At 34.2% G+C, this 27,393-nt stretch overlaps 1 protein-coding gene across 21 annotated transcripts in view; it reads right to left on the bottom strand.

The window, feature by feature from the left end:
• LCOR (ligand dependent nuclear receptor corepressor) overlaps nt 1-27,393 on the bottom strand; it is a 135,774-nt gene that overhangs the window by 27,936 nt on the left and 80,445 nt on the right. For 10 of the 21 annotated variants that reach the window (XM_082423625.1, XM_082423614.1, XM_082423624.1 and 7 more), the window contains 3 exons: nt 20,950-21,082; nt 16,167-16,454; nt 13,215-13,308 (listed from right to left, as the gene is read on the bottom strand). The exons of 1 other annotated variant lie outside the window; for it this stretch is intronic. In XM_082423625.1, the coding sequence (XP_082279751.1) occupies nt 13,215-13,308; nt 16,167-16,454; nt 20,950-21,082 (515 nt within the window). Of the gene's footprint in view, nt 1-1,077; nt 10,625-13,214; nt 13,309-16,166; nt 16,455-20,949; nt 21,083-27,393 lie in introns of those variants that run through there. 10 more of the 21 variants (XM_082423629.1, XM_082423612.1, XM_082423628.1 and 7 more) reach the window with 6 other exon arrangements.

Genomic DNA, 27,393 nt, shown 5'->3' on the forward strand with positions numbered 1-27,393 from the left:
TTATAATCCGACTACAACTGACCTGGCCACCAGTTTAAAATGGATAATGACAAGAAACACGTAGTCATAGCTTTGTACAAAGAAATAATAATTAGGTTTCTAGAAAAATGTTCTATAGACACATGGCATAACTGAGTAAGGGGAACAAGTGAAGCCAAGGAAACAAGCCTGTAGTACCAGCAAGATTTCCGATTTTATAAACATCAGGCCAAAAGGCACTAAGTGCTAGCTAGGCAGCCAAAGAAATGAGACAAAAAAAAAATTAACTGAAAGATAATCTAGACCAACTACCAACAATAACATCATTAAAAAATACAAAATTCCATTAGAAATGACTGGAAATCACTTCAACCAGCCTATATTACATGAATATCATGAGCTTGAAAAAGCAGCTTTCTAAAACATTTTGCTTATCATTTCTGATCTTTATCACTGTAATTCAGTTGTTCCTTCCTAACCACTTTACAACAGAAATCACTTTGTAATACAAAACTTTTCTTACACCCCGTTCCTAAAACCCACAATATAAATGTTGAGCAACATATACGCTGTTATTTGTCTGGTAAAAGGAAATACCAGCATCCTCCCAAGAATCAGAATTACTATAATAACCTTAATTGATTGACAGTGCTTTCACACTTATGCCTCAAGAAAAGAGCAAACAAAAATGAGTAAATCATTATTCTTTTTGGCAAGTAATCCCAGAATAGAGTTTTACTCTAAGAAAATTATGAAAAATTAAGTTCAGCAAGCAGGTATTATGAAAATGTCAATGCATCTTGTTTAGCTGAAAATATTTAAAGTGAATAATCCAATGAAGAAAGCTGAGGTAGGGGGAGTATCAAATTAGTAGAGAGACAGGGTTACAAGGCAGTACTGAATCCAAATACTGAAGCACAATTTTGAAGCAGCAACTTCTAGTTATCTAAGGGATTTCATCTGGAAATAATTTATCACAAAAAATTACAAACTTTGATTACCAAAGTGCATTTATAGTGCACGTCGAAGTCTTACCCCTTTTGTGGATTTGTAAAAAAAGCATTATAATCTTAAGAAGTAGAAACCAAGCTTTTAAAACAGTTTTCACAACAAAATTTATTAGAAGAATAGTGGTTTTGAAAAGTCTAGCATCCAGTGAGAACTACCATACACAACATTACAGCTGGGAATGTTTCTCCAAAATGTCATGGTCAAATAATACAATGGAACCATTAAATCTTACACATGCACGAAAGAACTAGCGCGTTTGACATAGAATGCAAAAGAAAGGGGACCACATGGATTAAAATTTTAAGTACTCATCACATACATTAAGACACAGCTTATTTTTAGTCCAGTCAAAAATCAGAACTGCATTAAAAAATTTAATGTAGTGCAATCAAACCAAAAAACTTAAATTGTGATCATAAGTGCTCTACTACATAAATGTTGATCATAGCAAGGAACAAAAAGTTCAAATCACACAGTACAAAAAAAATCTGTAAATAAATATAAACTACAGTACAAGAGAAATATTAAATTATACAATTCCGTCAAACTGTAAACAGTATATTGAAATGAGGTCCATAAGAGTAAAGGGGGTTCCTGTTTTGTTGCATGACACTTGAACTTCTAGAAATCTGAAAGATGCCATTTTCCGTATCTTCAAAGGCTATGGGTTTTATATATGGAGAATTCCTTTTAGATGTAAGATATCAAATACTAAAGCAGAGGAATAATCTGTTTTGTTAACCACAGACAGTACTGCAGAAAACAAAAGGAGTTTTAAAGAATAAAGACCTCTAACAGACAAGTCTTAACATCAGAGATGCAAAGGGCTAAAATACTGGAATTAGAACTTCACATCAGAAGAAACTTGTCATTGAGGACTTCTAGGCTACAAAATATACTGACAAAATTGTCTGCTGATATGTAGTCCTAGACCTCTGCTAATTTTTTGACATTTACATACTCATGTTACAACACCAACTTTGGCAGAATCACTACTAATAAAATCAGAGCACTCCTGGCCCAACGGTTCCATCACAGTGGCCAGTGCACAGAATTCTCTAAAGACATTGCATAAACTAGAATGTAGAGGTCAGACACCCAAGGACCAGTGCTTGAATTTAGTAGTAGTATGGTGAAGAAGCAAGAGCCACATTGAGGAAGAACTGCATCTGTTATAGTTTACAGAAGCAGCAAGGAATGTCGTTTAATTGTGCTGGCTATTAGTGGCATTTAAAAATATATAGTTTAACTGTGTGTGTATGTGTATGTGTTGCATGTGCTGGTTATACATTTATGCACATTTTGTCTTTTTAAATACACCGTTAACAGGAACCCCCATATTATCTGCTCAGTAGTAATAACTGAATATATAGAATGCCACTATAAGAGTGTGAGGCACCGTGTGCTGGAGAGTTATATGCAGCTTTAAAATCTGTTTGGCTGAGTTATACCTGGATACCTGAACTGAGTTTTTAAGTTGACATTCATCAAGGATGTGCTACCAGCACGTCAAAATAAAAGCAAAACAGAAAAATACAAGTCACTGTTAGGTTTAAGAATAGCATCAAAGTACCTGAATTGAGTGAGAATAGTGTGTAAACTGTCCCTGAGGGTTTTTAAACAGTGTGTACAAGTCGGATTCCTAAGAACATTAGCTATATTTAACAGTGTGGACTGATAAAATACCAATGTTTGACAGTTTAAAGTGGAGGTTATAAAGAATTATACGCAAACACTCCGAATGTATAGTTTATACGTTTCTTCTCAAAGCAGCAACAAGCTGCTGTAAAGTATACATCCCATCAGAACAAGCAACATGTGGGAGTCAGATAAAGGTTTCTATCTTAGTCTGGTTTTCTGACAGCACAGCATATCAATATCCAATGACTATATCTTTCCTAGATCAGAATGTAACTATAATTTTGACTAGCAATATAGGATTAGACTTTTAATCAAACACTTTGCTATTACATACTAAAATTCCTTAAACTTACTAATGCTGGTATACTAACCTAATTATCCCCCCCTTCATTTTAGAAATATACCCTTCCACAACTTAAAAACATTAAGATCCATTTTCAGTCCTCTGATGTAAAAAGCATGTCAGTGAATTAATATTAAAAATTTACACAGTAAAAAGGCTTGAATTTCAGCCAAAGATTCTAAATACTGCTCATTCCCTGAAGACTTAAAGGGAGAGAGAATCCCTACCCATTTTCCTAGTGATTTATTTTTCTAAAACTGTCTGACACAATTTTTCATTTTGGGGAACTTCCCCCTCACCTCCTCTCAAATTCCAAATTCTTAGCCTGAAATGCTTAATGAAATGGGGAAAATGAGGCAATCACTTGGAATTGCTTGAAAGGTACAAAATGTTAGTCTTTTTTAAAAATAAGACAAGAATTATTCATATAAATGTGATCTGACCCCGTCATGGTCATGGTAGTATGTAGTATGTTTTATATTTTAAAATAATCACCCTAAAACTTACAGTACCTAAGACTCTGAAGATAAATTAAGACTTTAGTGTTGTAACAGAAAAAGTGCTGAATTATCCCTTTTCTAGTACTTTAAACATTTCAGACAAGTGCTTTCCTAGTGACAGTAAAGTTTACTATATACCCTTCCACCAAGCAGGAAACAAAAGTCACCTGGATGAAACAAAAGACTTTTAGGAGTGTAGCACCGGGTATTTACCAAATAACAGATGTTGTTCAACTCATTCTGAGGGGCTAAAAATATTCTAGATTGAAATTCTATTTGGCTATTGTATGTTAAAAATCCCTGCCCTACTGTGTCAGTGTCCTGTGTCCAACCCTCCCGCCCCCCTCCCCCAGTCCCCTTACACACTATCCACTGAGAATCTAATCTCTAAAGAGATTATTTTAAAATTTATGTTTTCAGGACATACCTGAGAAAGGGTGCAATTATGCAGAACTAGGAACCCAAGACTGCACTAATACTGGTTACAGGTTCATAAATTCTTTCCCAAGACAAATCTAAAAAGTCTAAGAGGTATGGATCTTCAAATATGTCTCACTGCTTTAGATTTTTTTGGTATGTGTGTAGGGTCATTTCCAGTGTTGAAAAGATCATCTTGAGCCTGTTCAATGACAGTTCAAGATGGGGTAAAGAGTTTAATTCCATATTCAAACAGTGAAGATTAAATATTATGATTATAATATTTGCTACATCCAATAAATTTATGATTAACTAAAAGTGCTTGCTTTTCGGCTTTTATTGATATAGCTATAAATGAACTGGAAACCTTAAAATTACCCTCCTAATAGTTGCAGAATTAACTCATATTTTATTGTTTGTCAAGCCAACATTAATTTGCCTTTATTCTCACTTTTCAAACAACCTAAGATTTTTCTGACTATCAAATGAAGGTGGCCCAACTTTACCATGTTATCTATCTTGCGACTCATTTTTAGTATTGTAGGGCAGAATCTTTAGCTTTTCCTGATCTACATACTTTCCCCATCCTACTTCCCAACTCCCTCCTCCAATCTCCTTCATAACACTTAGGGCACACAGCTACAGGGATAATGTCTGCTTCTTTAAAAGGCAACTGCGAGTTTATTTGGGAATAAGAGAGAATATGCAAAGAATTTCCTCTATTTTCCCTTCAGTCACCATGTTCACAAATCCTACTTAAGTCTCAAGGACAGAATGTATCCAAAAAAAACCTAAGAAGACTTTGGAAGTCTGCATTCCTTATACCACGATTATACTTTTTTCCTTTTCAGTAGAGCTTGAAAGCAATTAGATTAAAAAAAAAAAATCCCTATATAGCTTAATAAAGTTTCCAAATGGGCTGTTTGGTTGAAGCCATTAAGTTAATAACACTGGCTTGACCGTAGTATTAATGAAGACCTAATTATAATGGAAAGGTAACAAGGAAAACAATCTTTGATATCTTCATGAAGGTCAAAATTTAACCTGTAACTTTTAATGTCTCCTATAAAAGACTAAGTGGAACAATTCAGTCTATTGCCATATTCCATCACCAATGACAGCAACCTGAATATATATATATATCAGAAAATGATGGTTCACATGAAAATAACCTCTGGCATTTAGTTAAAGAAAGAATAATTTCAAAAGCAAAATATGTAGTTTCAAAGTTAAATCTACAGGGATAATAGCTGTTAAGAAAATGACACGGAGCTGTCATATCTGCCGTAACTACTCAAAATAATTTCAGGTTCTGACATTGGGCTGACTCAATAATTTGTTTTATAAAAATAACTGAATCCAAGCTTCACTATTATGGGTCAATGAAATATAAGAGACTCACAAAGGCTTAGAACCAAGCCTCGCACCATGTGCTTACTTGGGGCAGGGGGAGAACACACAGCTCACTAGCAGCTCCAAGGCTGCTACGTACTGCCTAATGACAGAAGGTAGTTATGATATGGGCCTTTGCAGGTAGTCATTTTTAGTTTAATTTACAGTTCTCTCCAGAAAATTGGGAACTAAACTTCTCATTGTGCCTTACTGTTTTACTATCTGATCCCATATAGCTCATCTTATATATAGCTCAGGTAAAATGTTGGGGAATGGAAATGCCAATTGGTTGAGGTAATGGTTTATATAAGATAACCAGAGTTCTAAAAGCACTTCAATATTGTAAAGTAAAAGTGTACCAAATAAAGCTAATACACACTTCACACTTGTTGAGCTTGCTCACCAGAACTGAACAGTAATTAACTTCACTTAAGGACCCCTATTATCACACAAAGCCTTACTCATATCCATGATCTGCTGCAGCAAAGGTTTATCAAGCAACATCTAAACTTCAGAATAACAACAAACTTAACATTAAAAAGTATTATACACAAATATAAATTATTTTTCCTGAAAGAGAGACCTTGTCCTTCATGGTATTTGGGGAACAGAATAAAGTGTATAGCTCATCACAAACACAGTTCAGTCACCTGTAAGCCTACTAAACAAAGTAATATAATACAATACATTACTGTCAAGCTTGATGACTGTTTCAAAAGTGAGAAAGCTAATGATAAAAATACCAACTAGATATCCTTCCACGGAATTAGTGTTTTTGATTTTATAGTGCCATAGCTTATTACATCTATGTTCTCTCATAAAAAAATGTAGGAGTTGATTTTAAATACATTATCTCCTAATATTATTTTGAGTCATATCATTATAGTTGGAGTAATGTCATCATCCGCCTACTGGAAAATGAAAGGAGAAAAGGCTTTTGTGACAAAGATAGCTGTGAACTATACTTTCCCATACCATAAAAATGGTCAGCTGTTGTTTGGGCCATGCAAAACTCTGATTAGCAGAAATTAAGCATGCGAATAGACCAATCTCTATTACACATTTATGAGGATGTTCCCAAACTAGAATATCTACACTGAAAGTGCCAATTCAGAATAGTGGCAAATCAAGAGGGAAATCAAATATTACGGGATCACTGCGGCACCAAGACTGACATGACAGCCAGCCACGTGATGAGCCACGTCCAAGAAACACATGGTATAATGGAACTCTGAACACAAAATTTAACATTAAAAGTGCACCTGAATATTACAAACTAACTTTACAAAACCTACAATAAGGTAAAATATATATCTTTTGAAATATTCAGCAGCTTTCTGTATTTTTTTAATTTTTTTTTTTTTTTATTTGGAGAGGCTCATGAAATTTAAAAGGGACCACTATCTAATTTCAACCATGCTTCACAAAACAATAATGGCTATTTTATATTGCAGTTACCAGTGTAATGCAATTAGTGCTTTAAAATAATCTACACTCAAAAAGAAAGAGACCGACCGACCTTTGGAGGAAATATGCTTATTCAAAAGCTTCTTGGAAAAGAAAATTTACCTGAATATCAAGTCATGACTGATCTCAAGTGTAATGTTTAAAAGCTTCACAGACATGAATATTACAATCTTCAGGTCTCAGGACTTTTAATCTGAGAAAGTTTAGAGTTTGGTTTGTTTTTTAAATTCACTTTCTAACCAAAACAAATAATAGAAGTACTCAAATTTTCACTATTTACAACTCTCAGCCTACAATCTGAAATGACACAATACAAGTTCTCTTATTTAAACTGCAGCATTAAAGGGTAGGCACACCATTCTTCTGCTGCTCGATTGTCATCCACTGAAACACACATAGAAAATATTTATGTTAGTAAAATGATCACTCCATGTACACTACAATGACAAAATTTACATAACTCAACTCATACATCACTTTAGAGACTACCACATAGGATTAAAACCTCTCTGAACAGTAAAACTCTACAAAAGTTGAACTTTTAGGGCCAGATTTTTAAATGGGCCTTTAATGATGCCTTTCTGAGGGGATAAAAACAAGCACAAATTAATTGCTCAAAGGACCTTTTTGCAGCAATCCTGGGCTACCGAAAATCCCCAAACATCATGCAAAAAGGTACCATGGCTGCAATTAATTGTGTGTGACAAACCGAGTGTGGAACAAAGGAGGTGTTCCTTCATAAGCTTAGTCCTTTGCTTTCAGCAAAATTTCTATAACTTCCTTCAACTGCAGATGAAAACCATACATTTCATTAAGTATTTTTTATTGCAACTTCCAGCTAGGCTAGAAAATACTGCAGAGTCATACACTGCTCTGAACCCAAACTGCTTTTTCTGTTGAGAAGACTAGAAAGCTAAGAGGAAACAGGCTCAGTCATCCACTGATTAAACTGCTACACAAAATAACCAAACCAAAAGAGGAACCCAAGCCCAGGCTATGTCAAGAATGTGTGTACTTTAATAACAGCAATGGTGTGCCTAACCTTTGAACACACAGGTTGCTGAGGGAAAACTATCCTTAACCTAATTAACTGCTCCGAAGTTTCCAGGCAAGAATTTATGCCTTGGGAATATCTGGACCTACTTCTCAAACTGTCAGTATCCATCAGAAATCATCAACCTCAATTTAACGCTCCAAGTTTTGATTTTATTTTACACAAAAACTCCAGTGATTTTTTTTGTTTGTTTTTGGTTAAGCATTTAGAAGGGGCTGACCACCTTTCTCAGCAGATTAGAATATAGGGTGTATGTGGGGTGGATTTTGTTTTGCACAAAGAATAATTTTAATTTGGTCACAATATAAAATTAAATTTCATGGGCTTTATTTACCTGTTATTCTTGCAAAAAAAGCTGTAGAAAATAAACATTCCAAACCTTATCACTGTAATTTTAAAAGCCCATCTCAAAAAAAAAACCTTAGGTGTTCTTTAAGGAGTGCTTATACAAAACACAATCTGAAAGGTCCTGAACTGTGTGCTAAACAACCATAAAAATCAGCTAAATACCAGAAAAAGTTAAGAAGGATGGTATGTAGGATGCCAAAAAACAAAAAATAAAAAGAAAGAAAAAAAGAGTTCAAAGCAACAAATAAAACTAAAAAAACAACCCTGCCCCCTTGTACTAGTATCTGAATTAGTTAAAAAAGAATTGCTAAGGAGCTTGACTTCTGATTGAATTATTGTTAGAACTGAAATGCAACCTAAATCATTTTAGGTTACCTTGGGGTTGTGTTCTTTCTCTCACCACAAACATGGATTCTTCACTTATGTGGATATTTGAGCAGATTACTGAGGCTGTAAAATCTAGATACCACTTTTGCAATATTATAATTACTCACACACATTTCCCCCCTATTTCTCCCATCCCCCCAATAAACAGATCTTAAATATTTTAAAATAGTTGCTGCAACTGACATTTAGTTGTTAGTTAGCACATGATCAAATCTGTAAAAGGATTTAAGAACACAAAGAAACTTAATTTGCTAAAATGAGGCATCCTCTATTGTTTTATGTAATGTACCCTGACTGCTCCTGAGTAAGAACGGAGCTCGTCCTCCATGAGATAAGGCTATATCCTCACTTGTTGGTGAGACCAAATTCTACCCTTAGAAAATCCCAAATGAAATAACAGCAAAGGTAGTGTTACAACGTAATTAACTGAAGCATTTTTGAAGGTAGTGTGTGCACATTTTCCACCTCCTTCTCCCCCCTGGGTGAGCACTAAATAGATTGCTAATTTGTTAAGTAAACTTAATAGTGAGAAGGAAATCATAAAATGTTAATTGACCCAAATAATTATTTATCATTGAATAGCCAAATTTCTTAAATTCAAAAGTTCATTGTTCTTGGTTTCTTTAGTTTAACCCTTAAATTAGTTGAATTTCAGAAGAAAAAAATGTGAATAATTTTATAAGATGGCTTTCCAATTTGCAATGATAAAGCTCCCAATATGACAGAGGTGGTTTCTAAAAGGGGGCTTTTTTCTTTTCTTTTCTTTTTTTTTAAATAAAGGCAAATATAACTTAAGAAAAAAAAAAGAAAGAAAAGCATGCAGGCTCTACAGGCAAGGAGTCCACTTCCATGTATCTGTTCTCTGTGAGGTAACTCAATTCTCTTTTGTAGAGAAACATGCAAAAGGCCAAACAATATCCCGAGCCATACTGCACACGAAAATTTTAAAATATGCAACATTCAGAATGCACCTTTCACCCCTGTACACACAAGTCAATGCAAAATCTGCAAAGAAACAAGTGTCACAGTGAATGAAGTTAGGTGCAAGCAATGACAGCTGAACAATGCAGTAGTGCTCACCCAGTTTGTACAGTAATTGGCACTCTACAGTATTCCTACTCATTTTTTGATTCATTTGCACTTTGTGCTGCCTCTCCCTGGGGATCTAATTCAATCTTTACAGAAACATCTGGCCCCTCCGACCTCATTAACTTCATCTTTTTCTTTGGAGGGTTTTTCAAAGTGCCCAGCCTCTCCTTTACTTTGTACTCCAGTGTACTGTGGGGAATCCCATAAATACTCTGAGCTTTGGAAACACTCATTTTTCCACTCATAACCACTGAGATTGCTTCCTCCAGTATCTCACTGTTGTACTGTCTGTAACGCCCTCTTTTCTTCCGAGGCTGCTTGGAGCCAGGATCTCCTTCTTGATCCGATGTGGGATATGGCTGTCCAGAGGTAGACTGCTCAGCATCTGAGCCCCAAGAATCGGGTCCAGCATCTAACATGCTTTTTCTATTTTGTTTTGGAAGAATAGCCCTTAATTTTTTACTAAGCGCGCTCTCCGTTTGTGAACCCATTACCAAAGAGCTATAGCTGTACTGATCACCAGTGCGATTTTCCCAAGAAAGATCCATTCCTCGAACTTGTGGTATCTTTAAATCTACAGGAGATGAATGGCTCACATCCTTTTTCCCATCTTGTTTTGCTTGAAGTGCCATTTTTGGAAAGGCAGAGTTTTCTGCAAGAAAAGGAAGGTCACTGATGTTGTTGAGTGCACCATTTCCCCTGAACTTCATACGGCTGAGGTTGAACTCATAATGTGGTTTTGCCCAAGAGGCTTCCCTGGATAATATTAAGTGTTGTCCATGATTCTGTAATCCAGATGGTCCAAGGCTGGCAGCTGTGGACAATTGGTTTCTGCTCAGTAGTTCTTCACTAATCTGCAGGGATCGAGCCAGTGGAACTTTGAGTGATGTGGAGTGTCCAAAACCTTCCCTGGTTCCATCCTGTAAGCTTCTTGGAGGTACCCCATCACCACTCCGAAGTCCGTCTGGGCGGTACTGGCTGGGTCTCCCAGGTCGCCTAATTGGATGGAAGGAAACTGATGTGAGCAGGACTTGCACAGGTAGGGAGGGATGGGTGAGGGGACCACTCCTTTATTAGAAGGCCTTGCTTGGGTAACATCACTTTGTGTTATTTATTTATTTTCTCTAAAATTTAAAAAAAAATGGTCTCGGCAGTTAGTTTTAAACTTGTTCACAAAAACAAAAACAAAAACAAAAAACAAAAAAACAAAAAGAAAAAAACCAGGAGCTTTTGGGCAAAGAAAAATTAAACCTGTCAGCTGGTCTCTGGTTGGGTTCACAAATATTCGGAGAAAAAGTTTCGCGCAACTGTCTGAAAATAGCACCTTAATTATTAATTACAAAGTAATCATCAAGTCTCCGTAGATCTACAAAGAATTGTGTTACCAACGTGACGTTACCACTAAACAAGTACAGTAATAAAAGAGTAAGCCAAATAATTTATTTTAATGCAACATAATTCAACATTCATGACAACCAGCTATAAAACTGGAACAATTTACATTGGTGGAACCCATAGATAATTGCTCATTTATCCCACAAACAAGTTGATGTTCTTATCAAAAATCAAACAATTCCAAATGACATTTCTTATTTTGCTTGGGAAAAAAAACCATGACTACCAGCCCCATGGGGGGGAAACCCCAAATCAAAACAAAACAAAATACCCATCGAATTATAACTTACCACACTTCTTCATTTTAAAACACCATTAGTTGCAGATACATAAGTACCACTGATTTTCCATTTGAAATAATCCAAGCTTTAAAGAAACTACCCTTTATTTCCCCCAAAACTTTGTTCCTTAAAGTCTACTCAAAGTAATTATTGTCAGAGGTATATAAACAATTTTTTAGCATTTTTCTTTAGTTAAAAAAAACTCTTCTTCTTAAAATACCAAACATTAATTTAAAAATTTTAAGTGGACAGCTTTCAAATAATGTTTAAAAAAATCAACTACTTACACAAAGTTAATTCATAAGGTTTTCATTTTTACAATAGAGAAAGATTATCAATGATTAAAACTGGCAACTGGTAAAGCATGCCCAAGGGGAATAATTACATTAACTAGGCACAAAAGTGGAACTCTGCAGAAATAACGGTAAACCAGCTATGTTCTCCAAAAGTCTACAGGGACTCTGACGTTACCAGTAAATAACACATAACAATTCAGCTAAAAGATGGGCAGTACTGCCGGTGCTTATGTCTTCCAGAAAACACTACCACAATAAAAACATTTACTTTCCATTCAGAGGGACAAACACAGCAATTTCAACAATATAATACACAGACCTGGTGGCCAAGTTTAAAGTGAATCTTAAGCAAGGGATGCATTTATGCAAACAGCACTTAGGCTTCTCTTACATGTGTCCTTAATTACATAACTCAAGTTTTTTGACATATAAATGGAACCAAATGATTTGGGACCATGATGACTTAGATCTATATTTAGTATGAACTACAGTGAAAAAAAAAGGGCTTAAGAAAAAATGGTCAGTAAACTATGCAAAATGGATTAAATTAATATGTTATTTTTAGACTGAATAAAGGAGGAGAGAAAAAGGAAGATGATGAAATTTTAGAGAAAATAAAGGGAGCATTTCAGAAGTCAGTAAAGGAATCCTTCAATTTGAAGGTAATTAAGAATAAGTTGAAAAAGGTTAGTCCATTTAGTGTCTGCTTACTCCTTTGGTATCTAAACATCTTCCCCATGTTGATATTCTAAAAGTTAAATAAACCTAAATATTAACTAACTTACCAAACTTATGTTTCATATCTAGATGAAGCTTATTTTTGGTCATAACACAGTTTTATGGAAATGCCTTCCCAATATGGCATCTAAGCATCTTCATTAATACCTGACCATTTAAAATGGCTACTATGTACACACAGAGGGAGAATTAGACAATTCTTACATCATAAAATTAGGTGGTCAGAAAATTCACTTTAGTCTGCTAATCGTTATCAAAACTGAGCACGTAATAATGTCTTGGCAGCCTAAGATGGTTATCTATCAACATCTACAACCGTTCTTATCTAATTAAAAACAAAAAATACACACAATTAATTTTCTGAACTGCCACACAGAATTAAAACTGCAGTTCAAATCAACAAACCAAACCAAACCAAACCAAACCAAACCAAACCAAACCAAACCAAACCGAACCAGAAAAAAACGAACAGCCCCCATACTCCATTAGAGATACCAAGTTAAATATTGGAGCCGAATTTTCACTCAACAACCTCAGCACACAAAATACTGCCTTTACATGTGAACTCTGGAACTATTTAGGTTGGGTTTCACACTCCCAAACACTCAACAACAAAAAGTCCAAAGACATTCTTGCCATATTCCTGATTATTTACTATTTGTACTAAACTGGCAAAACTGATCTATATTTGCCAATTCTAGATTTCAGATTGTGCTTTTACTTGATTGATAGACTAAAAGTAATTTTACTAAAGGTCCACCTATAACAGTGTTATTCTAAAGGATCAAGTTTTAAAACATACAGGGGAGATTGGCATCAATCTTTGATAAATTGTCCCCTATAAAACTGTGGAAGGCCACAAATATTTTCCCTTACCCGTTCCCTTGAGTACTGGAGCAACCTGGAGAATGGCTCAGGGAAGTGCTGCCAGCACATGGACTTTTCTTAGTGGACAGATCAAGTACACCGTCTGTAGAGACACAAAGAAACACCTGAGGATATTAAAAACTGGGAGCAAATATGAACTGAATAGGCTAAAAATGTCAAGGCAGTAGGCTTAGTCAACTAAACAGATAAAACTAGCCATATATTTTGAGTTACGAAACCAATTTATTAATAGAATCAGGATATTTTTCCTCCTGAAGTGACATAAATTTAGCAAAGTTTGTTATATCTCATATATCCAAGGGTTAAATATTTCATTAATAGGGCAAAAGAAAAGGTAAAGCATTAACACTAAAGATGTTAAGATATAGTGAGATATTAGAAATAGCAGTTTACACAGTATGAGGTTCTGCAATGGAACTATGAGACGTCATTTTCTAAATTTACCTTGATCAAAGTATATGAGTTTAATGCCACAATGTCATATGAATTATAAAACCAAATTTCTCAAGAGCTAAGTCTACCTGAAACACCAGGAGTATATAAAAGTTAGATTTGGAAAAACTTAAATACAAAAGTCATTTTAAAAACAAGTTTATATGGTTATAGTAAACATATATAACTGTACAAAATAATATGTAAGATGAACCAGTTGTTAACTGTTTATAATTTGCATGTATCCTAATCACTCTTCGCACACATCTGCAAAACTTGTGTATTTGGAGTCAATCTTTTGGGAAAAATCAGCAGAGATTCAAAATTTACTTGCTGATATTTATAAAGGCAAGGTTTTTCGATGAATAAGCTATTATAAATTGATGGGCAAAGTTTAAGGAAAGAAAGAAGAATGAAACAGTCTTGATACTGATGGGAGCCTCGGGGGATAACCATTTTTTTCTTTTACTGATGCTAGACCAAATCACAAATTCATGTTATTAGAACATAAAATTAGAAGACTTTATTCTCCCCCAAAGACTTTTTTCCCCTCATAGACATGTCTAGAAAAGAAAACTCATAGTCTGAATAACTTTTAAAGCTGCCATTCTGTCCAAAATTAACAGAGAAGAAAGATAATACTCAATGCCTCTGATTTTCAGTTGGCCAGCCGAGATGCCTGCTATCTAGTTATGTTAAAAATCACCTCAATATAGAACCCACTTGGGACTTGTATCTGAGGACACTGTAACTCCCTATTTCAGCAGTTAGAAATAAATATGCAGCTGAATTTATAAACCAAAAAAAGCCCACAACTCATACACAGTGTTGTCCTTTAGTCACTAATATTTCTAAAAACGTAATTATAATCTTATAGAACCAAGTATCCCATTAGCCATCTAACCCAATTAGATACCTAACAAGCAAATGCACTGCTTAAAATATTTCCAGCCAAAGACAGTACTATTTTCATAGTCTGTCTAATCATATTATAGGCAACATATTTTAAATCTACCACTGAAAATATTGTGATTTAAGTTGAAAACACATTAAAATTCATTAGGAAATATACTTTTAAAAATTTTGTTTCATTTAAGGTTTATATACTATAATCCTATCATCTAGTTCAAATTTCTCTTGGTAAGAGCATGCCGTCAACACAACATACCTCTCAAGCATAACACTAGCCTTAAGAAGTTAGACCAGTTTGTATTTTTGTATGTTAATCTCCATTATTAATACTTTAGATACAACCTCTATGCTGTTATTCTATTGTAAACCCAAAGCTTGTAATGCAATATTTAGAGCAAACAGATTTTTAATGAAAGTTACCAATCTGTGGTAAAGAAAACAATCCTCAATAAAATAGAAAAGAACAACTTTACAAACACCATAACCAAAGGTACAACTAGGAGGTCTAGGAGGCCTCCTGCTAGGAAATCTTTCAGAACTTACGAGATTTTGATTGCTGTTCACTACACAGAAAGAGAAAGAAGGCAAAGGAAAGATATTCAGAAAAATATCCTTTGATAAGCAACTAAAGCCAGTCCATTAAGTGTCATTCCTTCATAAACAACTTAAAATAAGCAAAATAAAGTTCTTTCAAAGAGGTTCTTAGAAGAATTAAACTTACTTTGCAAAATAAACATGTATTTCTCGCCAATAAATCCACACTTTTATGAGATTTCTATGGCAATAAAATCTCAGCAGTAGATATCACCAATTTACAATTTGTAGTGGTTCAAACAGTGGCAGAGTTGAAATGCTCACTTCATCTTTGTGAAATTAAAGGTAAAATGAGATCACAAAGCAACACGGATATTTAATTTACTTGAGAGTAACTTTTCAAAGACTCAAGAAGTATCTGCTATGCAAAACTGACACCCTCTTAACCTCTTCACTTAACTAGGATCCTCACCAACAAATTACCTTTTGAAAATACTCTAATTAGTTTATAATACAGTATATGTATGTATGTGTGTGTATTCATAAAATACTGAATACAGTTAACAACCTGGAGTGTGTCTACTGTCTTCTCAATATTTCTAACCTCATGAGTTTCTTTTTTTAAAATGCAAATAACACATATTTTTGCCTCATGATCTCATCTGCAGAATATAACTTCTATCTGACAGATGCATTTATTTCTCAGATAGGTGCTAATCCTAAACATTGATGGAAAGGGGGGAAAGTTAATTTTGCAAAGGGGTTTTAAAAACAATGGATATGACAATGCTTGGGAAAGTGTGAAATACTTCTACAAATATCAAGTAACAGCTGTAACCACCTAACTTTCTGGGTGGTACATCAATCATAACTACGAACTACTGATGGGTAAAGTAGCCAATTTATACTTCTTCTCTATCACTGCAGAGTCAGGAATAATTTAAAAATCACATTAGTTTATCCTATTATTGCTTCTGGTGCCCTACTTGCCAATACTTTTTTTTTCTCCCCAAATTAAAAGTATTCTAATTGGACAGAGGAGATCTTGACATCAAACCATACCTTGTTCGCTAGGTTCTGACTGAGACTTTCTGACAGTAAGGTCCAGAGGTGAGTCTTGGTCAGCCATGAGAAGTTTGCTGAGCACAGGGTTCTGAGTAGTTGCAGCCGTGGGAGAGGTGGTGACTGGAGATGCTTTCAGCAGGCTTTGGTTCTTTGTGCTATTGGGCTGGCTGGGGTCCTGAGTAGAGCTATTTTTTGAGGTATATTCAGCAGCAAATTGTTGGATCATTCGCTGCATGATCTCACGGGCCACTAGGGGAATATTGGGGTCGGAGACCCAGGGACTGTCTGTAAACAAAGATTTATTTACTTTTAAAGTGGGACAATGTACTAAAAAGAGACAGCTTTCAAGCAAACAAAATTTCATTTTATTTTTTTTCTTAAAATGCAATATCCTAAAAATAGTATTCCCTCTTAGAGTTATATTTTTAATCTCCAGGCTTATAAAAGTTGCAGATTTTTAAAAATAAAATTTTAATAAAATTATTTCTAAACACCACCCCCGCCCCCGATTATGAAGTCAAATAAAGGGATAACCAATAGTATATCTTATGGGCAAGAATCACTTACCTGATACAGAAATCCCAAAACCCTTTTTAAATGAAATAATTACTCCCCTGTTTACCACCTACAGATTACAACTGGTTTCCCCTAGATCTTTCCTCAACCATAGCTTCCTATATAATTGAAGAATGGAATGCTCAGTTCATGAGGCTTAATTTACTTTCTGCTAAAAGACTGAAGGCATATCAAGATTATAAAAGAGATAATATTAAGATTCATGATCGGCTAGGGCAATAGTTGTCACACTTTAATATTCATCAAAATCACTTCGAGGGCCTGTAAAAACAGATTGCTGGGTCCTATCTCCAGAGTTACTGATTTAGCAGTTCTAGAGTGAGCTCAGGAACTGGCATTTCTAACAAGTTTCTAGATACTGCTGGTCAGGGGACCACACTTTTAGATCCTCTGCGCTGAGTTTAAATGCCAAATCTCCAAAGCCTAAGACCATGTACTTTTCATAAGTTCTTTACACTCTACCAACCACTGAACACAATAGATAGGGAAGCAATAAAATAAACATCTAAGTTATCAATTTCTAATCAATGTTAATTTTAAAATAAAGACCATATGAATTCATTAACTCATAAAACTTTCAGCACTGGAAGGGACCTTGAAAGTAAAATAAGATGGAAAATGTTTTGTGTAAATATATTACCATCACATCTCTGTCATTAACACACTATCAGGGAGACTAAACGCTTTTTGAGAAAAGCAGAGATTATGTTTGTTTACCCGTGTATACTCAGCACCTAATCTTGGTGTAAAGTATACATTCATATTAGTTGAGTAATAAATGGATCAATCAAATCAATCAACAAATAGTTCTTAAAAAAAAAACAATAAATGAGATAAATGTGATCTAAAGAGTAAGTGGCCTCTTCAAATTTGTACAGATGGTTAGCGGCAGACCCTTGATTAAAATGTTCCACCCGTGACCTTTATACTTCCTTCCCATACTTCCTAGGCTTTAGAAGATGGGTCTCAGAAAACCTGAGTTTCCTTGCTCTTTTAAAGATTAACCATAGAAGGTCAATTACTTTACCTATAATATTTTGGAGCTGTAAGGAACTTTGATTTAGTCAGCAAAACCGACTAATAGCTATTAATATCTAAAACACCACAAAAAAACAAACACATTAAAATCACACAGGACTTCCAAGAACAATTTTTTTTCTGAAGGACAACATTCAGGATCAGAAGATAGTCATAAAGTCAGAATATTTATTTAATTTTGTGGACTTTAACGAGGTTTGCTCTACCAATAATAACATTTCTGTTCTATTAAGAAGTATTTTTAACCTTAAGTTTCCTCTCTATAAATAGAGACTGAGTATGCTAGATGGTTTAAGGATAAAGGTACTCAACTAGGTAAGGTTCAGAAGTTACTACAATCACTGACAATGGTTCCTTAAATGTTTTAATAAACATTTTTAGCCATATACTGCTTTTTTCAATCTCTCTATCCACTGGGTTTTCTTATCAATATTTCTATTTAAGATCCATTTTTTTCTTGCACAGCATACAATCCTCTGAATGACTGTATATAATTTAATGTTTTAATATGTTATTGTATCTTTTTAACCTCTGAAAGGTTGGATAATATATAATAAAGAAAGCTTCCAAAAAGGAAGCAAAATGAAGTAATTTATGAGATGTCTCTGTGTTTAACTAGATTAATAAATATTAAAGAGACTTGTAAAGAGTCAAAGGTTTTAGGATAAAGACCATAAATTGCTACTTTTGAGCTTTAAATGCCTGCAGCATATTTTGCCTCTTTATTGAATAACTAATATAATCAAGAAACAATTCAAGTTTACGAATTGATGACATCGCTGCCATCTGAATTTCTACGTCTTCTGAAAGTTTCTTGAACACATTTCATTCTTTCATTTACTTAAAACACAATATCTATAAACCTAGCCATGCTTAGGGGAACATGCACAATTGAGTCAAATAAAAACAACAAATCAGGTCAAAGTTAAAACTACAGAAAAAACATGTGAATGCTACATCATAGCCACCTGTTATGTTTTTAAAATGCAAACCTAACTTTTAGGAAAGTGTCAAATTTTCTGAGACAACTGACAAAGCAAGCTGAAAAGAAATGATTATGACAGCTGTAGAAGGTTTACTGTTCTTAAACTGTAATTTATTATAGTGTCCATACCACAAAAGCCTACTTTTATTTGCATCTAATGTTTCTACCCAGCTATATATTACCTGTTCATACTCCATTATTTAAAACATACAATTTGCAATACTTAGAAACAAAGGACTAAATCCAAATACCTGAATTATTTATTAAAAACAAAATATTCTCCGCAGATTAAACTGCCTGTTATATCTCTGGATACTGAACATTTTTGGTATTAATTTGAAGACTACTAATGCCCACCTTTGAGACATTTCCAAGAGGATTAATAAAATATCTAAAAATAACAATATTAATACATAAAGGGGAAACTTCCAACTGCGAAGCAATAGTTCTTTTTCTGAGCATCATATGCCAGTAGACAGACAAATATACAAACTTAACTTTACATACAATTTCAGAGGATTCTCATCTCTCAAGACTGAGCCCAAGGTAAGAATTCCTCTCCAAAAGGGTATGTGCCCCAAATTAAATTTCTAAATAAGAAAATTTACAAGAATTTTAACCTAAGTTATACCTACATGACAAAGGGATGGGACTAGTAGAGAAGCAGGTTAGAATTCTCTTCATCAATCCGCTTGTGATTAACCTCATTAACTCCCCCTAAGCAAAGAGTGGATGAAAAGTGGTTCATCCATGTAAATTAGGCAGAGGAGTTCCTCTTTTCAGATAATGCATTTTCCTGCAGCATTAGACCCATGACTCAGTAAACATCCTAAAGGAGAGGAGTAGCAGAGAAGCTGGAAAAATATTTTATTTAGTTAATAAGCTGAAAGAACTGATCTATCAGTCATTTATATGTTAAATGTGAGTCACTTTAATAAAATAATCAAATGTTCATAAAACTAACCTTTTGAACATAATTTTGGAATCAGGGTACTTTATGGAAATGATATGGTGAGCATGGAAGCCTTGGTTGGGAGCTTTAGGTGAGAGCGTACTAGAGGATATTAAAAGAGAAGTGAGAAGTACTAAAAGATTTAATTTTACCTGGGGATCTGATGGAAGAAGAAGAAAAAAAAGTATCTCTGGAAACAAAAATCTTATGCATTCCTTAATTGCATATGTCACTTCACCTCATACTCACTCCTTTTTGAAAATATTGATCACATTAACCAAAAGCTCAGCTGGTCTCCAAGTGTAACCAACCCATTAGAATCTGCACTTATCAGACTTTTAACTAGTGTACAGGCAAAAATCACCCCTCAAACTTCAGAAAGAAGAAGGGAATTTCCAAAGGAATGAGAGGTGTAAACTAGAACATGTGAAGAAATATTAAAGAAAGTGGAATCACTGAGTCTGCTGAAGATGAAATAAGGATATTCAGCATTATCAGAAGTTTGTAAAAAACTTCTTTAGACCCTATCATAGTAACCTCCATCTTGGAACTAGAGGGATGGCATAACTAAGGAATACAAATTCATTTAGAAAGAATTTCTCTAATTTTAATAATTTAAATTTTTTTAGTAAAACAAGGCTGTATCAAGGAGAAAAAAAGTTTGCAATTCTAATTTTCAGATAAAATTTTATATATTTTTTTCTCCAAATGAAATTTCAGTGAGGAATTACTAAAATTTTACACAGTTTGCTTTATGATTATCAGTGGCTAAAACAGTGACCTTTTTTTTTTTTTTTGGCCGCTCTGCGTGGCTTGCAGGATCTCAGTTCCCCGATCAGGGAATGAACCTGGGCCACGGCAGTGGAAGCCTGGATTCCTAACCACTAGGCCACCAGGGAACTCCCAACAGTGACTATTTGTGTAAGAAAAATTGTCTAACAAAATATAGAACTACTGAGACCTTACAATTTTCACACTTTCATAACAATTTTAAGAATTATTTAACTAAATCTTACATGGCACCATCACTGCAGAGCAAAAAGGAGGGAGAGGGGTTGCCTCACCTTATTCCAAATTTAACTTGACCAAAGGAATATAGAGAATTATAAAGTATACTATCAATAAAGAAAAATGTTTTTAAAGGTAATTCTTTTTAAAAATGACATTGAAATTAAGGAGACTAAGATAAGACAAGCAGATGCTAAATGTCATTCTTCACTGGAACCAACCTTTTCTACAAAAGACTGCATTGAGGAACTCTTCTGCTTGTCTCTCGAATCGAATGAGTTTTGCTTGCTCTCGTTTAAGCAGAGCTTCTTGCCCAGCTCCCGAAGCTGGTTCATCCAGACCGACTAAGTGTCCCTGCAAAAATATTTGGTGAAATATTTGCACAAAAATCTTTCCCCATTCAATATCAAAAGCACAGATCCAAAATCAAAGACAAATGTTAGTAACAGATAAGACAAATCATTTTAATACAATTAAAATATTTTAAAACTTCAGGATAATATTTATCTCCACAAAAGTACAAAAAGCAAAATGAATATAAAAATATGCTTTGGGTGTTTTTATCCATGTTTTTTGATTATGAGTTTTGTTTAAATGTATAGGTTAACTCTAATTGAACTATAATTACTAAAGGGAAAATTTCTTTGAACATTCAAATACATCGGTTCTTATTACACTACAGCAACAGTTTATAGACAACCCAACTCAGATAAAAAGATATTTTAAACACCAAATCTCATTTGAGAATCATGTTTGCCCTCCTAGTATGAGATATTTTCTCTAGACACAAAACAAACATTTCAAATGGGCCATTAGGAGGGAAAACTCAAAAATAACGTACCTGAATTCCTAATTCTGTCCCTAGAGTACTATTTTATAAATGGTAACTTTCAAATCTTTAGTGGGTTGTGAAATTAGCAGGTCAAAACTAGCACTAGAAGAAAAAAACTGAAAAACAGAGTGCACTGCATTATAAGAGTTAAACAGTTCAGTATCTTAAGGGTAAAAATTTCAGTATTTTATATATATATAAAATACTTATATATATATATACACACACATATATATATAATGTTTGCAATATAAAAATGTGTGTCCTAATCACAAAGTTTCAAAATGCTGCACTAGATGACTTCCAGAATATGCTCTCAGACTGCAGGAGCACTGGACTAGGCTGACAAAGCTTTACACTTACTTCCACCCTTGCAGCTAATAAACAGGAAACTATGATGGTAGAATATAAGAGTAAGAAGAAAAAGTACATCTTTTAAGAGTTCAAGTGCATATAATTTTCTTCACTGCAATGTATCAACACATACATTTACTTATAACATGAAAAACTTAAAAGTGCTCTAAATAAGAAAATGGGACATACCTTGGCACAATGAAAAGGAAGTAAACAAGATACCAAAGGCATGTTACAATCCACAAATGATTTCCTCAAAAATTTTAAGTACACCCAATAATATCTGCATAATATCTGCAGTTGGTTTTCTATGATTTCCCCATCACCGGTCTGTGTCAACAGTGCAACCAAAATATGTATTTTGCAAAGACACATTCAGCATCAATTATATATTGTAAATAGTTCACTATGAAGAACTCTTGCACACTCGAATTAAAACAACGATCCCTTAACATTTCCATGTAAGACATATTAAGTTTGCCACATAATTAGTTTAAAATTTTTTAAACAAAATATTTTAAATGTTATGAATCATTACAAAAACCTCTATTATAGTTGTATTTGCCAACATTCTCTTCTATGGATTAAAGAAATTATTAAGAAAGTAACTTTTAAAAATGAATCACAAAAAATAATCTAATTTTGATACAGATTTAACATTTAAAATGTACCAGGAACAGGTATTAGAGAGTTCGATAAAATCCTCATTTGCATTATACTTTAATGCCATTTCACTGTTTATTGATTTTCAAAAATCAGACATTACATGGCACAACTATACTTAAGTCCTTAGCCCTACATTCAGTCAGTGTAGTCAGACTTTGAACAGAATATCTATACTTAAACTATGTTTAATGTAGCATTCAGGCTACTTTCTAACCTAAATCAACACAGGTCAACTAACCTAGCATTCAGTAAGGCAGTTGCTACATATTCTTTATTGAACCAAACACCAATTTTATCAACTTGTACTCTGAAATATACAGCTTACTTTTAGATGGTTCCTAATAATTAAAGTCACATCTATTCATTTTGTTTTTAAAGAGTTTTACTGAGATATAATACACACACCATACAATTCACCCATTTAAAGTAAAGTCGATGCTTTTTTAGTATAGTCACAGAAGTGTGGAACTATCACCATAATCTAACTTTAGAACATTTTTGTATCCCAAAAGGGAACTCTGCACCCAGTAACAGTCACTCCCCATTCTCCCAACCTTGGTCAACCACTGTATTATTTTCTGTCTCTATAAGACTTAACTAATTCTGGAAATTTCACATAAATGGAATTATACAATACTTGGTTTTTTGGTGATTGAGTTCTTTTTCCTAGAATAATATTTGCAAGGTTCATCCAAGTTGTAGCATATATCAGTATTTACTTCCTTTTTACTGCCAAATAACATTCCATTGTAAGGATATACAACATTTTATTCATTCATCAGTTGATGAACTTTTTTGGGTTGTTCCTACTTTTTGTCTACTGTGATATGAATAACGCTGCTTTTAATATCTGTGTACAAGTTTTTGTGTGGATACGTATTTTCATTTCTCTTGGATATATACTTAGGAGTGGAATTTCTGGATCATATGGTAACTATGTTACCATTCTGAGGAAGTGTCAAACTATGTTCCAAAGTAGCTACACCACTTTATATTCCCAACAGCAATGAGGGTTCCAATTTCTCTACATACTCATGAACATTTGTTATTTTTTTGATTACACCATCCTAATATACGAGAAGTGGTATCTCGTGATTTAGATTTGTATTTCCCTAATGACTACTGATGTTAAGCATCTTTTTGTGTGCTACTGGCCAAATATCTCCTTCAGAGAAATGTATACTCATACAGTTTGCCCAGTTTTTAATTGGGCTATATATCTTTTTATTGTTGAGCTGTAAGAATTCTTGATATATTCTGGATACAAGTCCATTATCAGACATAATTTGCAAATATTTTCTCCCGTCCATAAGCCTTCTTAACACTTCACTGATGCTACTGTTTACAAGTACAAAAGGTTTTAATTTTAATGAATTCCAATTTGTCTATTTTTTCTTTGTCATTTGTGTTTTTGGTATTGTATCTAAAAAACTAGTGGTTAACCCATGGTCGTGAAGATTTTCTCCTATGTTTTCTTCTAAAAATTTTATCGTTTTAGGACTTACTTTTGGATCTATAATCCATTTCAACTAAATTTTTCTGTATAAGAAGGGGTCCAACTTCCTTTGTGAAAAATCACTGGCCATAAATTTTACTTCTGGATCTCAATTCTATACCATTGATCTCAACACATCTGTCCTTATGCCAGTAACACACTATGTTGATCATTATAGTTTTGTAGTAAGTTTTGAAATTGGGAAGTGTGAGTCCTGTCAATGTATTCTTTTATAAGACTGTTTTCGCTATTCAGGGTCCCCTGAATTTTCATATGAATTTTAGGATCAACTTGTCAATTTCTGCAAAGAAACCGGCTAGGGTCTTGACAGGGAACGCACAGATCATCTGGGAGAAAATGCTGTCTTCATAACATTTAGACTTCCAATCCATGAACACGGGATGCCTTTCCTTTAATTTAGATCTTCTTTAATTTCTTTCAACAGTGTTTTGTCATTTACAGTATATGAGTCTTCCACTTTTTGTTACATTTATTCCTAATATTTTATTTTCTAAAGCTATTGTAAATGGAATTTTCTTAATTTCTTGTTTAGATTGTTCATTGCTAATGTATAGAAATACAACTATTTTTTTAAAATGCTGTATTCTGCTACTCTACTGAACTTGCTTATTAATCTAATAGTGTTTTGTAGATTCCTTAGGATTTTCTATATACAGTATCATGTCATCTGCAAATACAGATACTTTTACTTTCTTTTACAATCTGGATAACTCTGGTTTCTTTTTATTGCTTAACTTCCAAAGATAGAACCTCTTGTAAAACGCCGAACAGAGATGGTGAGAGTAGACGTCCTTGTCCTGTTCCTGATTTTAGGGGGAAACTGTTCAGTCTTTTATTATTAAGTACCATGTTAGCTGTGTATTTTCATAGGTCAGGTAGAAGAAGTTCCCTGCTATCCTAGTTTGTTGGGCGTTTTCATGATGAAAAGGTGTTGGATTTGGCCAAGTGCTTTTTGGGGAGGCATCTATTGAGATGATCATGTGATTCCTGCCACTTATTCTATTAATACATTGTATTACATTAATTGATTTTGGGGTGTTGAACCAACCTCGCATTCCTGAGATAAATCTCACTTAATAATGGTGTATAATAGCTTTTATATGTTGCTGGATTTGGTTTGCTAATATTGTGTTAAGGATTTTTGGTGGTGATACTGGTGTGTAGTTCTACGGACTACTGATATTGGTCTGTAGTTTTGTTTTTTTGTGTCTTTGCCTGGTTTTGATTTTCAAATAATACTGGTTTTACAGAATGAGGAAATCTTCCGTCTTTATCTTAGACAAGTTTGTGAAGAACTGGTATTAATTCTTTTAAAAATATCCGGTAGAAATCACCAGTGAAGACATCTAGCCATAGGCTTTTCTTTTTTGAAAGTTTTAAAATGGCTAATTCAATCTCTACTTGTTCTAGGTCGTATTAATTTCCTAGGGCTACTATATTATCACAAACTGTACTCTCTCAAAGCTCTGGAGTCTAGAAGTCTAGGCTCCTTCTGAAGGCTCTAGGAAAGAGTCCTTCCTTGCCTCTTCCTAGCTTCTGCTGGTTTCCAGCAGTCCTTGGTGTTTTCTGGCTTGTGACAGCATAACTCCAATTTTTTCCTCCATCTTTACATGCCCTTCTTCCCTGTGTGTGTGTTTGTGTTTCCAACTCTCTCTCCTTATAAGGATACCAGTTATTGGATTTAGGGCCCACTTGAATCTGGTATAACTCCATCTTGACTTCATTACATCTGAAAAGACCCCATTTCCAAGTAAGGTCATGTTCACAGATACCAGGGGTTAGAACTTCAACATTATCTTTTTGGGGGGACACAATTCAACCTGCAACATATGTCTGATCAGATTTTCTATTTCTCCTCAAGTCAGTTTCAGTAGTTTGTGTCTTTCTAGGCATTTACACTGATTTCATCTAAATTATCTAATATTTTGGCATACATATTATCAACAGTATTCCCCGTATAATCCTTTTTATTGTCATAAGGTTAGTAGTGGTCTCTCCTATATTGCTTGTAATTTAGTAATTTGAATCTTCTCTCTTTTTATCTTGCTCAGCACTAAAGATTTATCAATTTTATTGATCTTTTCATAGAACCAACTTTTGGTTTGATGATATTCTTTATTTTACTATTTCATTTATTTCTGCTCTACTCATGTCCTTATTTCTGCTTATTTATGATTTAGTTTGCTCTTCTTTTTCTAGACCCAAGGTGGACAGTTAGGGTATTGATTTGAGATCTTTTTCATTTAATGTAGGCATTTGTAGCTATAAATTACCTTTTAAGCACTGCTAGCTATATCTCATAAGTTTTGGTATGTTTTGGTTTTGTTTTTATCCATCTCAAACTATTTTCTAATTTCCTTTGTGATTTCTTCTTTGATCTATTGGTTATTTAGAAATGCTTTGTTTGATTTCCACATATTTGTGAATTCCTCACATTTCCTCTGTAACTGATTTCTAATTTCATTCCACTGTGACTGGAAAACATACTGTGTATAATTGCAATTCTTTAAAATTTATTTTTTTATGCCCCAGCATATGGTCTCTCCTGGAGAGTGTTTCATGTTCACTTGAGAAGAATGAATATTTTGCTCTTGTTGGGTGGAGTGTTCTATAGATGTCATCTGCTAAGTTTAGTTGATTCATAGTGTTGTTCAAGTCTTCCATCTTTGTTGATCTTCTGCCTAGACGCTCTATCCATTACTGAAAGTGGGCTATTGATGTGTCCAACTATTATTGTTGAATTGTCTATTTCCCCCTTCAATTCTGTATGTAGCATTTTGCTTCATGCATTTTGGGGCTCTGTTGTTAGAAGACAATACATTTATAGTTATAGACTGACCCTTTTCTCATTAGAAAATGTCCCTCTTTATCTCTAGTTCCCCAGCAGTGTGCAGCCTCTGACTGCACTTCTCAGAGGATGCTATCTTGAGCATGCACAGTCTCTCTGTCCACCAGGAATAACTATGAATTTAGCTCTTTGGCAGTTTTTTTTTCTTGGGTCTCTCCTTTATAAGCTTCTGGTTGATCTGCCTATAGCGGTGTCACAAACCCAGCTGTTAGTCTCTACTAACTGTTCTACTGTTTTTGCCACACCCTGGGGCATAAATTGCATTCAGTCTGATCCAATAAAAGTGGAGCCTCGTTGCAGGGGCAGTATGTTGCCAGCATTTGAGGCTTGCTCCAACCCCAGGAGTGCACTTCCTCTTTTTCCTGGTTCTCTCTTTTAAACTTCTAACTTGTCTGCTATTTCACTTGTTGCTATTAGTATCATGGAGCTACCAGCCTCCTTTTAACTGT

The sequence above is a fragment of the Balaenoptera physalus genome (assembly GCF_965194825.1).
Source record: "Balaenoptera physalus genome assembly, chromosome: 14".
In the NCBI taxonomy this organism is placed as follows: Eukaryota; Metazoa; Chordata; class Mammalia; order Artiodactyla; family Balaenopteridae; genus Balaenoptera; species Balaenoptera physalus.